The sequence below is a fragment of the Rhea americana genome, unplaced genomic scaffold, assembly GCF_003343005.1.
Source record: "Rhea americana isolate MKP2758 unplaced genomic scaffold, rheAme1 scaffold_34, whole genome shotgun sequence".
Taxonomy (NCBI): domain Eukaryota; kingdom Metazoa; phylum Chordata; class Aves; order Rheiformes; family Rheidae; genus Rhea; species Rhea americana.
This window is the reverse complement of record NW_028186468.1, coordinates 4,535,071-4,552,088: the sequence shown is the minus strand read 5'-3', so window position 1 is coordinate 4,552,088 and position 17,018 is coordinate 4,535,071. Positions and strand designations below refer to the sequence as shown.

The 17,018-nt window shown below is 36.8% G+C and overlaps 1 protein-coding gene across 1 annotated transcript; it reads right to left on the bottom strand.

Moving 5' to 3' along the window:
* Positions 1 to 705: 705 nt before the first annotated feature.
* AGA (aspartylglucosaminidase) lies at positions 706 to 16,554 on the bottom strand. Its single transcript, XM_085311391.1, has 9 exons — positions 16,408 to 16,554; positions 14,427 to 14,580; positions 13,627 to 13,739; positions 9,344 to 9,456; positions 8,399 to 8,519; positions 6,298 to 6,373; positions 5,413 to 5,520; positions 3,176 to 3,309; positions 706 to 2,339 (listed from the first exon to the last, which is right to left on the bottom strand). The coding sequence occupies exons 1-9, from the start codon at positions 16,541 to 16,543 to the stop codon at positions 2,239 to 2,241; spliced, it is 1,056 nt and encodes a 351-aa protein (XP_085167517.1). The 5' UTR covers positions 16,544 to 16,554; the 3' UTR covers positions 706 to 2,238.
* Between the last annotated feature and the right edge of the window lie 464 nt (positions 16,555 to 17,018).

The window sequence follows — 17,018 nt, the reverse complement described above, 5'->3', positions numbered from 1 at the left end:
TTCAAGGATGCCATGGCTATGTAGTAAGAGAGAACTCTACTTGAAATACACTTTCACAGAGCAATCATGAGTTTTCAGCATGGATTGGCACAACCTTTTGTTGCATATGCGAGCTAACACCAAGACAGAGCGGCATAAGCACACTAGAAAGCAATTCACGGATGTTCCCAAGGTTTTCCAAAAAAGCATCCTGTTGGTTTCAGGTGCAGTAGTTTAAGACATTAGCACTCTTAGCTACCAGTACTGAACCACATTTATAACCAAAATGCTACCTTTAAGGTACTAATCACTGGGCTTTTTGTCAATCCATTTGCATTCGGTTGCTTCAGTTTATGAGCACTGACACTGTTCTGTCCATTCCAACTAAAGATACATCAGCCATGACAAAAGGCCAGTAGGGAGACAGAAACTTTACCTTAAATCACTGTAGATATATTCAGTAAGAGCTCCTCTGACAAAATCTTAATGTGACTGGCACTGAAATCTGTCCTATGAAATATTCTAAAATCCAGTAACAGCAGTGAATCCTCCAAATAAATGATTTTGTTGATGAAGTTTAACAGCAAGCCATTGAAGAGGGCTATTCTAGTCTGATTTTTTTCCAGCTTTTACACATACAAACTTAGAACCTAAGGCAAACAATCATTTTAAGGCACAGTATATAAGCATCAAAACAACCTTAGTTATAAAGAATACACTGAAGTGTGCTTTTACTATTCAATGCTTTTATTTAAGTAGATTAAAAAAAAATAAAGTAGTTATGACAAGATGTGGTCATTTTACTCCCTCCCCCTTTTTTACATTCCCCTAGCAATTTTAAGTTTAGCTTGATGATCATTTCACTGAATCTTTGCTATCAAGTTTACAGAAGGATCAAACATATCTTCAAATACCAATAAAACAATCCTCAAGATGCTAAAGTTTTACTGTAAGTGAACCCTGGTATTTCTGGATACAGAAAAGGAGTGATAAAAATACCTTTGTTAGCTATAGGTAACTGCCATACTATACATATGCAATTACTCTTTTTCGGAGATAACGTGCTACAGAATGGGCAAGCACACTTGAAATCAGTGACAAGGGAATTACTGTGATTAAAGCTCATAATTAATTTCCACTACAGAAAAAAAGGTGACAGGAAGATTTCCATCTGTCTTCTCATCCACTTTAAAGAATCAGCAACAGACTTCAATGCTCCGTGAATGCTTGTACTATCAGGGATGTCTGGATGTTCTCTCTATTCAGAGACACTCTTGGGCATTGCAAAGCACGTTAGAAATATCCAAAAGTTAGAAATGTCCATCAAGCAGATGCTGCTTTTCTTTTAAGGTTTCCAAATCTTCTCCACCACCACCACCACTTTTCAGTCCCCTTCCCTTGCTTGCTAGAATTTGCATGCAATTCACTTTTCAAAGGAAAAGAAGTCTGGACTAAATCTTTGAAGGATGATTAACAATTCTCAAAATAAATCCTCCTTTCCTCTCCCCCTTTTCCCCATACATTCCAGGTTTCTGCCAAAGACTTGATTTTAAATGACAAAGTGAAGGGCCAGTTCAACGGTTACTACACATCATTTTTGGCTACTTAGCTCTTATGAGAACAGATTAGAAAGGCTATTAGACACTCAAGTCTTTGCATGAACATGAAAAATCTGTTTGCGTTATGAAACCTGAAATTACTCAGAAGTAAATACTCAGAGAAATTTTGCCATATTTAGAACCACAGGTTGACTCTCAGGTTTGCACAAGTTTAAGAACAGAGCTGGGATGCAATGGAATGTGTACGGAATTCTTGACTTAAGCGATGTCAAGCATATGCAGAAACAAGGCATATCAATTTCAGTCATTTTACTTAGATGCTGACTTTTGAGCAGAGATGAGTTCCCTATGCTAACTGTAAAAGTGTAAGCACTCTAATTGTGCAGATATATTCACTTCCCTAAAACTTCACAGAGTTTCTTAAATATCACTCTAGATTAAAATCCACAGTCATTTAGGTAATTTTACAAACTAATTAGATTAAGCACCTAAAGATTACGTTTACTGGCACTAGACAAAGTAATTACAAAGTAGAACATATTAAGAATAGTGAAGTAACAGGTGCATCTCCAACATACCTTTGTACTTGCTCAAAGGATTACACGACAGTAAAAATGAACAAGCACTTTTCAAAGTAACACCTAGGGAACATTTTTAGCCCCTCCCCAACTAAGTTTAGGCATTACTAGTACAAAAACAATTAGATGCAATCTACTACTTGCTTAGATGGCTGACTTAACACAGGATTATAAACCATGAAGTGAAACTGAGTGAATCCTGAAATTTTATTGCACGCAGCACCTAGGAAAGAGAGAGAAAAAAGAAAGATTTCCTACATTTAGGATTAGTGTCTTTGTCACTGCACTTTACCATCTAAAACCTAGTCATTAATTCTGCTACAATGGTGTAATTATCCTTTTACAATGTTTAACCCAAGATATCTCAAAAGTATTTAATTTTGAAGTAAAAGTACAGGTCTACTGACTGCTTTAGTGCAATTAATGCCCTTATAATACCATTCAAAATAGTAATGTAAATTAGGAAAAAAATATATATATGATATATATATCAGTCCTGATTAATGTAATGAATTCCTCAAACTCTAATCTCTCAAACACAGAATTATGGGAAATAAAAGATCAAAGAACAGCAATAAGCAGTCTAACTCAATAAGCCATGTTGATTAGCAAATTGCATTTTCTACTCATCTAAGAGTTCACTAATGAGATGATGTGCCACTAATGGCACAATGACTGATCTTGGATTGCTTTGAAGCTATGATGAACTGTCAGTCTCGCTGCCTTATGCCGTATCTACGAGAGGCACAGGCTTTCTTTAACCCTCCAAATTTATCACAGACAATCCACAACAATTTATTAAGGTTGTAAGAATTTTTGATTTGTACTAAAACTTATATAAATTTCTGTGAAAGGCTAACGCATCAAAATGCAGAGTAATAATTAAGATACTTTAAGTCCACAATAGGACAGTAGTAATGATAACCAGCAATTGATACTATGGAGGGACAATATTGCTGCAGTGGTTAAAGAATAATTAGTGACTGCTGCTTTAAAGTCCACCTTCATTTTTGTATTTCTGTGGCCTAGCTAGCTTTTTTTATTGAAGAACATACATACCGTAACTTCCAGTTGCATTGGCACATATAACAGCACCAAAGAACTTTGGTGCATACTTCTGGATTCTAGAAATAACTTTCTGACAGGCTACTGTTGGGTCTGTTCCCATCCTCATATACTCCACAGCTTGATAGCTAAAACAGAACAACCCCACACCCAGAGAGTTAGTTTTCCTCAAGTTATACATTCCAAAATATGACTGAGATCTCAATTTCTTCAAATAATGGAAAAGCATGGTAAGGAACCTTTAGCCAAACTTCAACTGGTCATTATCACCTAAGTGCTATATAAAATGTAATTAGAAACAGGACTAAAATGACTGCAAGATGCCATCTAAGCCACTCATCATTCTAAGGCAGTACCAAACCTGGGATATCTCTGTCTAATCATCTGCAGAAGAAGAGGCTAAGCAGCAGACCAACTCCAACAACACCAAAAAGAGCAGTTAAAAGAGTTCTCGGCTTTTATTTTCCATTCCACAGCTAAGTTTGACTTCAAATGTTATACCAGTGCTCAGAGGCCTATTTCAAGATAAATTTTTGGAAAAAAATGACCTCTGATACTACACTATTGACAAATTTTGATTCCTTTAAGTATCAAAAAGTCTGATAAAAATATGCATTTCTGAAAAGCTCAAAATTGACCATCTTTCCTTCTTATTCCATGAATGATGTTACTATGTTTTGATCAAGACTTTCATCCACTCTCACGTTTTCTGCAAACTGATTCTTTTTTTAAAATATTATTCTAAATTCAAAAGCAATGAAAATTATTTTCTTTTTATTTACAGTATTACTAAACAAATGACAATATGGACAACGTTTGAGATAAATCATTTGCATTTCCAAAAAGTTCACAGAAGCAAAAAACCTACTTTTGTTGTCATTTACTTTCAAAACTTGAAGGTTAAAGGATAATACATAATGTAACTTAAGTGCAAACAATGCTGATTTTATTTTGATGAAAAATAAAGATGTCAACTCTTGTTACACTAATACAGACAGACAGTATTAACTATAGATGTCAAAATACTTAAGAGAATTTCTTGCATTTTGAGACTCCCTATTACTTTTGATTTATTATACCTATCAGATGGGTTCAAATTAACCAAAGATATCTGAATATATAGCTGTATTTAACAGAGGTCTCTTCAGTGATCAGTAACTACATTAAGATGTTACTATTTCAAAGAAGGTGGTCAGAAAATAGCAACAATTTTGCCCTTGGACACATCCTTCACTTCCAGCACGTTGATTCTGCTCACATGAGAATGCACTTTGTTTTTTATTTGTGAACACCTAAATAACATGGAATTCCCTTCTATTTAGGTAAAACCTGTATAAGGGACTTCTGATCAGTCATCTAGTTTGAGTTATTTTGTTTGCACCAACTGGTTTTAGAAAATATGTTAAGCATTTTAGCAGCCTGAAGGATCTAGTTGAAAAGTAATGCAAACTTTTACTTATTAGCCTCATCGTGGAAGTCAATTCACTGCTCTTGCCAGTACCTCAGAGTGATAGTTGTCAATATCCTCTTATCTCAAAAGTGGCTTGGAATAGTTTGAAAAATCTTTGAGGATTTACAACATTTACATTTTACATTACATTTGAGGATTTGCAACATTTACAAATGCTTGCTAGCAGATGGGTACTTATAACAGCCACAGATTCCAAAACAAGAAAGTTCCTTCAAGAAGCACTGTCTGTTATATTCAGCATGGACTTTCATAATGCATTCTCACTGAGACCCATCCACAAGGATGACTGTCAAGATTCAGAGAGTAATGAAAAGTCGTATACAGGTTAGGCAACCATGACAGCACTAAAACATCTCTTCTAAACGCAAGTTAGATACCAAGTACATAAAATATGATACAGTTACACCACGCACCTCTGAGTAATTTGAGACTCCTTCCTCATCCTTTCTACAATTTACAACACTTATTTCCCACCCAACCAAACAATCGAGAAAGTTAGTGAGTTTGTTAAAGAGCATGCATATTAGGCACTACTATTGCCTGCTTGCTCCCAGCTTGGCAGTACTGAGGGGATCAGTCATCCAGAAATTTAAGAAACACTGAAGTTCTTTGTTTCTTTCAAGACAGGTTATAAGGGCAACTTGATTCTGCTACTGTTCTTTCCCCTTTCATTCCTCTTTTACCTCCACTTCAGCACCCTACGTATCAGACTGACTTTTCAATCAATTACTGAATTTGTTGAGTTCACATAAGGACAAACCTGGGTAAGAAGCGCATCATGATGTCACCATCCCCAGTGGCTGCAGCCCCTCCTGCTGTACTATCAGCATAAGCTCCTGCGCCAGCTATTGGAGAGTCCCCTACACGGCTTCAGTGAACAATGGAAATGAAAATGAAAACTATATATATATATATACACATACATACACACACACACACACACATATAATTAAAAAAAAAATCTATGGCAAAAAATTGGGTTATAATCTACTAATTCAGTGAGGTTGCATTAATGTATTTCTTCACCTGATATTTACTGGCAAGTTCTTATGACTTGTTCACCAATTTGCCAAATTTACTGCATCTAGCTGTGTCAGTAGTAAACCCACAGGAGAACAGAAAAGGTAAGAAAGTTATTCAATTGTAGTCAGAAGTCTTGTCTTAAAACTACTGATGAAAGTACACTGTGATAACCTGACTGACCTAAGCCTTAATCCACCTCCAGAAATATCATCTTGCTAGCATACTAACTCCTCCAGCTGGGGCAGTAAGGTTTAGCCAGTAGGCAACAGTAAGTAGCCGAGGACACTGGTATCTTCAATAATTTCTGTTAAATCCAGAAGATATCCAACTTTGCTGACAAACAGGACTCCTGGTAATGGAGGAAAAGAACCTCCTAGATTATATATATATATATAAATACAGATATAGGCCTTGGGCTGTGATTCTGTGTACATTTCTTTGGAGACTGTGTATCTTTCCAAGATAGTGCGTTGTGCCAAATCATTTTCCAGCTTAATCAGTTTCTCAGTACTCAGATTTATGGCAGCCCAGAAATAAGCAAGGTCAATTTGTGATAGCCATGATCTAGAATGTACACTGTCACAAGTATCCCAAGCTTTTTACTAAAACCACAAATACTAACCCTGGAATTTTGTGGACTCCACCATTAGTAGATGTCCCAGAAGCAATGGTTCCACTCTCACCAATTACTATCATACCTAAAATTTTTAATAAAGAATGAAACATACTCAGAAGCATATCTGATACATATATTAAACTGTCACTATAGTTATCATCGGAAAGAACCATGATAGCCAGACTATTTGAAACTACTGATACTTTGAAATATGGAAAAAAACAGGCTCTTTAAGAAAGTTCTTTGTAAAACACATTTGGAAAGTTCTGGATGGATTACAAGAGTCTAAAAAGGAATTCTTAAACAGTGGCACAGTAGTTATTTCAGAATACGTTATTGCTGTCCAAGTAGCCAACATCTTTTGATACGCACCTATGAGATGTGGTAAAGAACCAGAAGCCAGTCTGCACTGGTACCATCAGAGCAACAAAGTTTGGAATTTGATAAACTGTGCTTGAAGCAGATCAGAAGGAGAGAGACACGAACTTAAACTTGGTAGAAGGTGAAATACAGCCTATCAAAGTTAAAAGGATTACATGACAGAGTCATTTGTGTGAGTGATCCCACCCTTCACTAATTTCATTCTGATGAGGAAACCGCTGCATCATATTGGAGCAATTCAAACTGATGCTAGGAACCGGCTGGGATCAGCAGCTTCTCCATAAGGCAAGACTTCACCTCTTCAAGACAGGGCAACAACTGCTGCTGGCAGCAACTTCAGAACATACTGACAGCCAAGCAACAAAATTCAAACAGTTGAATTCTGGTTCTTCTTCTCATAGAAGTTTTCTAATCAGTAGAAGCTAAAAGCATAGACACACTGGCTCTACTGGAAGGACGTCAGTTCCTACCAACTTCCTAAATGCATTCTGAATGAAGACACTTTTCAAAACGTGTTAGTCAAGGAGATGTTTCACAAATAGAACCGTGGGATGGGAGAACACAGAGTACAAAGATAAGTGTCAATATATACTACAAATCAGCTTCAGACTGCTTAATCAACTCCTGCACTGTATTAACAAATTAACCTCTCATCCTGACACTCTACAATTTGAGTTTGCTAGAATATACTGAAAATTGTATATTCTAGGAAAGAAAAATTCTTAAATTGGTAAGTAGTCTGACTTTTGTAGAACATTAATAAGTTATTAGTAGGGAGGAGTAGAAGCAAAGATGAAAGACTAATGCCTGAAATGACTTGTTAATTCTTCATATTGAAAATACTGTCAGACAAAAGGTTCTAAATTACTAAATTGAGAAAAATCCAGTCTAAAACAAAAAGTTAAATTTTCAGATGACAAATTATAAAGCTTTGAAAGATATGAATTTGTAACCACTCCACTATAATGCTTGCTGCCTTTGTCAAATCTGCTCATGAATTAGCTAACAGACTTGGCAATTAACAGTCCTTTATCAGTAGACTCCTAAAAGTCTTTGGGACTACTACTGCTAACCTGTTTTAAACATATCAGTTTCTGTAGAAATTTACTGCTTTAGTTAAATGCCAGAACAGAAGTAAAATGAAACTTGGCTTTATTTCGTAAGTTTAAGGACAATTTGACAAACTTTTCTTCTGGCAAGAGCACTAAATTAAAAACGTTTACTCACTTCTCCCACCTCTGCAAAACTATATATATATATATATATATATATATATATATATATATATATATATATATGTATGTATGTATGTATGTATATTTAAGTTGGGCTGACAGCTAGCGGGGAGATTTGACCCAAGTCAGCCATAATTTAGATATCAAGGTTAAAAATAACCATTTCTTATTTTTTCTGAGCACCCATATCTGCCCAAACTGTGCCAAGACATCTGAGGCAGAAGCAATAGGTCAATGAACACAAGATGAAACAAGTGGCCTTATAGGCAGTACACTAAAACAAGTGAATTAAAAAACTCCCAAACCACCCAACCAAATTGAAGTCTACTTTATCTAAGAATTTATAGGCATTCCATCATAATACAAGTAAGATTCTTGAAAACAAGAAATATTGCCTATATGAAGTATTTTTATTTAAAGGCAGCATGGTTTCATCAGCAAAGGAATGAGGGGAAAAAAAATAGCATCAGAGAGTTACCAAAAGTTGTTACCAATAGTATCGTGATTATGAACACTTATTCTTCTTTGGGAGATGGTCCAATCTTCTTTACAAATCACTTTTTCAGCCTTTTTGTATGGTCCACAGGATTTTGAAGAGTCTGGTACTACATTCTGTAATTATTTCATTATTTGCAAGAACAATATATTATGCTTCATTACAAATAGATTTAAGAATGCTACACTCTACCTACAATCTACTACCCACAGAGCAGATGCCATTAAAAAAAACAGAAAAAAAAGCAGCTCATACTCTTCATCAGAATGAAGAAAACAAAACAGGTTATAGATTTTAGGCTTCAAAGAAAGAAAAGAACGGAGCCTTTTTTAATAGAATCCAGATAAAGCATCACAGTACTTTCTTAACAAAAAGGAGAATATGTATTGAATTAAAATGGTTCAATACTACAGCACTTCAGGTGCAAGAAACAATGAAGACTATGTATAAATATGTAGAAATCTGCAATTCCAATTTCAAAAGAAAAAAAGAAACACAACAGGCAAGTTTAACATGGACAGCTGCACTAATTTAATGCATTCATAGGTCTGCACAAAGCAACTCAAACTACGTATGGAAAAAAAGAGGACCTTAATTACTACCGTGAAATTTCCTTTATACGTGCATAAAAAGCTACATTCATTGCTTAGTCTCGTTTGCCCAAATTTAGAAACTGGGGAAACAAGAGAGGGGGGAAAAAAAGAAAAGCTCCTCCAAACCCAAAACACCTCTTCAGCAAGGTCAAACCCAATAGGATTTAAGAAAAATTGCTACACACACTGTTTCTATCAAATGTTTGACATATGGAACAAACCCAAAATTGTCAAACCAAACACTTCTTCCCCCAGATATCAAGCACAATTTCAATATGTTGAAGGAAGAGACAATGCCGCATGACTGACTTTCTAAAACCCACTTCACCACCACCACTGTACTGTACCTTCCAGTAGTTTGGCTGACAGCTCTGATTAAGCCACTCTGAATACATCGAAAGAGATTTTGGAGTAGTTAAATCTTCATATGGAAACCCCATCCTTACAGCAAACATGGAAGCTTCAAAAAAATTAATATATTAATGTATTTTATATATATATTTATATATTATGGTAATGACTTCATGTAATATTATCTAGGAATCAAGAAATTCTATACTCTCTATAAGGATGAGAAAAGGTAGCAGTAACAAAAAAATGAAAGCAAATGATCTTCTCTCTCTTTACTAGTGATACCAAATTTCCTCATTTCACTGTAACTATGTTAGCACATGCAAATTACATCACTGAAAGGGAGAAAATCTCAGTTTTGTCAATCAACTCGACATAAATAACAGAGTAAGAATAGCCTTGGCTGTGTTTCACAGAAATATTTAAATAAAAGTAAACATTTTATTTATAAAGCTAGACTTCTATGAAACATGAGTAGCAGAGATATTCACACAGTATTTACCACTAAAACTCTGATTCTTGCAGAAATCCATCCACCTTCCTACAAGGCATTACACTTCTTGTATCTTTCAAAGTGACTGCTTCCCTGTTTTGAAAATTAATAGAGTACATAATACAAGGGCAGAAGAAATATCAACACGATCAACAAAAATGCTCCATTTCTAGGAAAAATTAGGAAAGTAAACTGTGAAAAAAAATCAATTGTTCTCATTTTTTAGTTATAGCTACCTTTGATATTATCTAGTAACAGTGTTGCTAAATTCAGATGTTTTACAAATTTGTATTACCAATGCTTGATATTAATGTCACTGTAATGCATAGCTGAACAAGTTTCTCCTGTCCAAGCAATAGGAAAAGCTTCCAGTTATTTCTGGACAGCTTTATTTGTTTTTCTTAAAAAAAAAAAAAAAAAAAGACACAATCAAATGTACTTAGGCTAATGCTCATGTAATGGAAAACTGACATCTTCAATGACACAGGCACTCATGTTCCCATTTCTTGAACAAATAGGCAGAGGCCTGGGGTTTTTTGAAATAAAATTGTTCTTGTGCATGTTTTCAGTCATTCTTTTATGACTTTTGCAGCTTTGTTTCTATTCTTTGAACTTTTCTGTTCAGATATTGGTCTAAGTATTGCTAAGACATAAAAAGGAAAAGGTCAGGCACAGTGTGATTATGAAACTTTCCAATCTACTGAGACAGATCTGAAAATTTCTCAGCAGACAATAACCAAAATAAAAAATTTTGTTCCCACTTGCAATCATTCTGTACTCAATGTCCCTCGCCAGACTCAGGTCTATGTTGGTATACACAGTCCTTATTGCTGGGTTTCTAAGACTTGTCCTAAAGAAAGTATGCAGCAAATGAAGTAGCTCTTTCAAAACTACAAGAATTGAACAGATATTCACACTGACCAATAAAAGCTACATCAATATGGAACTAATTAATTTTTATGTAGACCATTGTCACTATAAACCTCACCAGTAAAAATACATCAGCTTTGGTTACAGTCTGGTTTACAACTACAATGGCAAGACTAAGAAAATGGCATTAGGTTTGAGGGTTTTTTTGTTCAAGACAAAGTCTACCACTGTCATCATCTTCATAGAAGATGTCTCAAGCTTTCATTACAGCTTGTGATTAGCTAAAAATTAGCAGTTCACTTACAACTTACAGTATCATTTTCCTTACACAATATAATACGATTATTTGTTCAGCTCCTCAGTTTTGCATTGTTTTCAAAGCCTCTTTTTTCCTTTTTGGGGGCAAAGGAAAGACATCTATGATATTTTACTCACTGCGTGAAAAATGATGCAAGACTTCAACAACTATTCATTTGAATGGTTTTGCTCTCTAGTCAACTATTTCAGTGTTCATAGCGTCTGACTCAATTTTTGATTTACGGATCTAGAACCTGGTGACTCACGATCAGCCATTTTTAATTTACATTACTTGTTTTCTCTTTCTTCTACACTGAAAATGCTGAGAATGAAAAATTCAGAGATAGCTACAGAGTCTAGATAGAAGTCCAGATGTAGACATTTTTGAAAGTCCAAAGACTTTATTAATTGTTTTAATTTTATTAATAATCAGAGATACTACATTTTAAATAATGCATACTGTCATTTTCTTTGCATTGTAAAATCTAAGACTATGAAGGTTCTAAACAAGGACATGACAGGACATGAAAAATATATCCTCTTCCTTAAGTTCTCTTTGTACCAAATGTTTCAAACACGCTCACTTCAATTTTTGAGTCAAAGTAAATCAAATCAGTGAAGGCTATCTAGGTATCATGGCATTCTAAGAGATTCAGTAAGTATATTTAACTTGAAACTGAAAATTTCGCATTACTTTCACTAAAACTTTAATGCCAGGAACTACACACTGGCCACATATTATCTTTGGTTAGCTGATGATTTTTAAATGTGTGCTATAGCTTGCCTCCTCCTTTCTAGTGTGAATTACTCAGAAATTAAATTTTAAGAGAAAGACTTTCCTGGACTGCATCACTAAACATACTCTAATAAAATCATACAAATTCTTAAAGTTCAGGAAAATAATAAGGAATAATCTCTGGCATCTTCAACTGAAAAAAAAAAAGCTTGCATAGATAACAGACACTTAAGGTATTTATACGAAAAGATTTTACTGTTCTAGCTAGCTTTCTGGTCAAAATTGTGAACATTTTTATGTGGAAAAGAAACTGCCATTTCCCTCAAAGTGATTTGAAGGTTAAAATGTTATGCTTCTGAAGCTATAGCTCTACTTTATCAGTCTTTACCTGCTAAAAGTGATCATGGCTTCTTTTATCCTCATTCCATTTTCCACAGAAAATATTCCACATTCCTTCACAAGGAATATTATTCTTCCTCAGTTTCTCTACTGCTTTGATTCATTCACTAGTATTTATATCTGAGTAAAAATTAGAGGTGGTTATGTTTTCAGCTTTCCTGTCATTCTTTTGTCACTATTGCTAACCAATTTCCTCTGAGGAAGTTCTCATTAATAGAAAGGACCTAGCATAACAGCCCTGTCCACGTGACTTTGTTATGCAAAGTGCTATCATCTTAGTTTGGAAAACATTTAAAACTAGTACTTAATTCCTCACTTTCTTCATCTTTTTATCCTTTGTGTTCATTCAACCAACCATGTTTTTAAAATATTCTGCTATCTACACAATAGGAGGGGAAAGAGTATCATGAGCACTTCTTCCCCCTCTATTTAACACCTGACCAGTTTCTTTTTCAATCACTAGAGAAATCTCTCTTACCAAAGCTAGTCATAACCTAAACATGGCCAACCACCAGAATTAAAATAAAATCTGTAAATCCATCTTTCTCTTTTCAGACGTCCTGTTAAACATAATCATCATCTCCTTTATTTGCCCTACTTTACCCATCCAAAAACCCTGCTGTTTAACTTACTTCTCTATCATTTTGTATACATTAATTCCTTCAAGAACATTTTATCTTTTCTTATCAATTTCAAAGCACTTGACTCACCTCTAAGGCGCAGATAATGTCACTTCTTTTTAAATCTCAACTCCTACACTTGTCTCCACATTTCTTTCCAAGTAGACCCATACATTTTAAAAATCCTTAACTGTCAGCCAAGTAACCTTCCACTTACTACTCACATACCTCCCTGGAATATGCATCTCTTTTAAAGCTAATATTCTATCAGCAATAGCTCCTATTTTTAAACCTCAACTGTTCCTTGAGTTTCCTATCACTCATTTGTTGTGCCTAAGAGTACAGCCTCTAATGTAAAAATTTTTTAAAAACACTCAAGTCCTCACTAATATCTTTAAACTATGACATGTAGTAATGGTGCTCAATATATATTAAAGCAGCCACATGTAACTCTACAGTCTATTAATTCTGTGATTCTTTAGAAATAGTTACTCCATGGTTTTAAATGAAATATTTATGTCTAACAGCTTCAGTTTGTATTATGCCTTGTGTCAAATCATCTTTGTTTAATACTTGTTTTCAGTGATACTAGCAAAGCCTCAGGATTACAACTTAATATTTGCAGTTGAATTGCTGAATATACCATAGAACTATTTTTCTTTTCACGTGGAAATAGTGGAATAAAACCTAATTTATACATATGTAATAAACTTAGTAAATATTTCAGAATTACTTGAGTATGTTCATTTGATTGTCAGGGAATCTCTACCCATGTTATCAAGATAAACATATAGCAACTGTAACTATAATAAGGAGGGTTTTAAGACGACACTAAGACTTGGAAACAGTTAAGGTAATAATTACCTGACTCTCCCACTAATAAGGTATGCTTAGTGTGTTCAATGACTTTTCTTGCTACACCAATTGCATTTTTTACACGTCTCAGATCTGCAACTGCCCCAACTTCCATAGTGTTGCTGAAAACAAGAAATATTTAAAGCCTGATTAGATCAAGTTTAATAAAAATACAAGAATGTTTTCACATTTTTTATTAAACAAAATCTGTTCCGATATAAAGCAATACATTAAAACAGCAAACTCCTTATTTAACTGTTCTATGGTAAATAGCCATAGACAGATGGTATCACACTAGTAGGGTAGAACTTCATACATACATAACTTCCTTGCACTAATGGGGGGGGGGTTATTATTTAAGTAGCAACAACTCCAGGCAGAATAGTACTTTTGCTGGAGTAACTGTTCTGTAACATAAATTTGTATCCTAAACCAAACAAACACTTGCTGTTCTTTTTGAAGCAAGACAGGTTTAAATAGTAAATAAGATATGGAAGACAGAACTGTTAAAAAGAAAATATTTATGAAATGAAATTAAAGGGAAAGCTTACGATGCTACAAACATGAAAACTTTGTCTTGGTTACCATTTGCTTTTTAGGTGCTCTATCTACAGCTAGATTATTGCATTACATGTAAAGACAAATACACTTAGTTACTCTTTCACCAGTTAGGGAAGTATTTTTTCCTAGTTCTACAAGTTAATTTGCCCAAACTCAGCCCTAAATCAACAAGATCTCTGTAACAACCTTTGTATTAAAATGTGCTAAAAATTACAGGGATCATTCTTTTCTCCGTGCAGTTCTCTTACCCATCCATAATCATTGCATCCAGTGTTGTTTCTCCACTTTCATCTGGGCTTCCTCCATATCCGACACTCCCATCACATTGGTCAATTTCACACTGACCGCAACCTTTTTCAACTGCATCCAGCTCAGAACCTCCCATCTGTAATATTCTCCATGCTGTAATCAACACAAATAATTAAATGTCAACAGTGAAAGTAGTCTCCACAATTACTTTACGAATGCTTTAAAGATGGACACTATGATGATGCATTATGGAAACAGACAAAAGTAAAGTATAATTTACAGATGAAACACATACATGTTTAAAAGAACTGAAACACAAAGTATTATTTCTCTAAATACTGATTTGCTTGCATATCTTATCAGTGTTTCTGAGAAATTAACCTTCCCCCAACCCCCAATGGAAAGATATTATTTACTAAGTTATCACAAATTCGCTGTATCAAATAACCTCCTCTGTCCAGGATCTGTCAATACTTTATTAGCTGTGTAAAGCCTTTTTGAGGGGTGGGGGCAAGGGAGGACAAGGAAGAAGAGAGGGAGAAAGCTTAGCAAAAATCTTATGGCAAAAAAGACAAGCAAGTTATAACAATCATCTCTCTTCCTCAGAGAATACTAATTGCCCAGCTACAGAATAAAAATATCTGAAACATACATTTAAACCTAGTATCACTAACAATACATAAAACCAAAAACAAACTGAAATCAAGATATATAAGCAATATCAACCTTCACTTTCTCCTATTCAATCCTTAGCTGATGCCTTCTATTTCTTTAATATCTAGCTCAGAGCCCAGTTTAGTAAGACACTAGATATGTGTCAAACATATGACTTAAATAAACTGGGCCTGAAGGCTTTGCTCATGAGAAATACTTCACAAGACAGGACCTCAGGCAAGATTTCCCAAGATGCTTGAGCCTGCTGCCATTGACAGCTGCAATGCTGCTGCCTCCTCTGGTGCTCCCCTGGTTGACATGCAGAGCACAGAGGAGGTAGCAGAAGCACACAGCCCAGCTCTTTTTGGCAGCAGAAAGCTCTTCTGTTGTCTCAACCATCTCAAAAAAAAACCCCAACTTCACAAATGCTGCATATAACTGCAACAACTGGCTGCAAAAAGGAAAAAAAAATACTTAGCATCCAGCTCTACAGATGCTTATCTGCATCTGTAAACAACTTTAGCATGAGCAGTACTGCTCCAATTGCAACCACCTTTTCTTTTGGATACTTTCAGACATTTGCCAAAGAAGGGTCTTGTTTCCAAGACAGTATTTCAGTTCTGACCTATACAAGGCTTTAGGTAATCCATTTCAACAGCAACGCATCACCAGCAAGGATTTATTTACAACCTAACTATGCTAACATGGCCTACGTGTACTTCTAAATCAGTATGTACAACTAATTTCTGTTGGCATAGTTGCCACAGAAAAAATTGTCTTGACTACTAATAATGCTTCACAAAACACAAAAATATAATTCTCAGAATTATCTAAATTTTCAGGAGGGAAGAATGGATATTGGTGACACTACTAAACAACTGTTTTTAACAGCAACAACTGAAACCACATTATTAGGGAAAATAACTTTTTTTAACCTAGCTTTTCCACAGTTTCCCACAAAACCTATTTGGTTTCTTCACATTTTTTCCCCCGACACTGAACACTGAAGCCCTTTCCTCGCAGTTCTCGGCGCCGCGCTATGGCTCGGTGACGCAGGGCCATGGGCGTAACAGCCAGCCCAGCCGCTCTGCCCGCGCCGCACCGAGGCGGCCCAGACCCCAGCGCCAGGCCGGGGCCGAGCCGCCGGCGCACGCGGCGTGCGGCCTCCCCACGCGCGCACAGAGGCCTCCTGCGCAGTCTCCCTTCTGGAAACGCTCCGGCGCGCTCGCCTGCGCGCTACCACGGGCGTTTTTCAACACTTTTTGCTGTCTTTAAAGCCGGAAGGCAAAGCCCCGGCCTGCCCGCCCGCCCGCCCGCCGGGGACACCTGTCTCCGTGGCCTTCCTAAACGCCCAGGTGTTGACGACCAGAGGCAGCGCGGCCGGAACCGCCGCCGCCGCCGCCAGTTGCAGCGTGAGGAGCAAGAGCAGGAGCAGAAGCAGCTCCCCCGCGCCCGCCGCCATCGCCGCCCACTCCCCCCCCCCCACCCCCCGGGCCCCCGCGGCGGCGCATGCGCGCGGCGGCCCGCCGGAGGCCGTTGGCCGTTGGAGGCCGAGCGGCGGGAGCTCTCTGGCGCCGCCCCCCCCGCCCCGGGCGGGAGCCTACGGGCTGCCGAGCTCCCAGACGGAGGTGGGAGCCTGAAACGATTAAAATACAGTGGATGTTTCTGGTGCTCAGTTTCTGGTTTCCCCTTAACGACGGTCTCGGGGATGGCAGTTGGTCAGCGGAACTGTTGGGGTGGCCAGAGGCGAGGGCCAGGAGTGGGGACGCGCCCGTGTCCTCCATCAATCAGAGCTGTCCTGGGGACGCAGGAACAAGGCCCTGTGCTGGCCCATCCAGCGAGCAGTTTGTCAGGGGACAGGGCAGAGCAGCTTCTGACTGTTCCTAGGGAAAAAAAAAAAAAAAAAAAGCTCATGAGATTCACAAGCATCATCTTGC

What these genes read in the sequence shown, in the direction of transcription:
- AGA (XM_085311391.1), bottom strand. Translation starts at nt 16,543, where the DNA reads ATGGCGGCGGGCGCGGGGGAGCTGCTTCTGCTCCTGCTCTTGCTCCTC. An exon ending in TAGGAAGGCCACGGAGACAG is followed by an intron (nt 14,581 to 16,407) that starts GTGTCCCCGGCG and finishes TGTTGATTACAG; the next exon opens with CATGGAGAATATTACAGATG. An exon ending in GATGCAATGATTATGGATGG is followed by an intron (nt 13,740 to 14,426) that starts GTAAGAGAACTG and finishes TCTTGTTTTCAG; the next exon opens with CAACACTATGGAAGTTGGGG.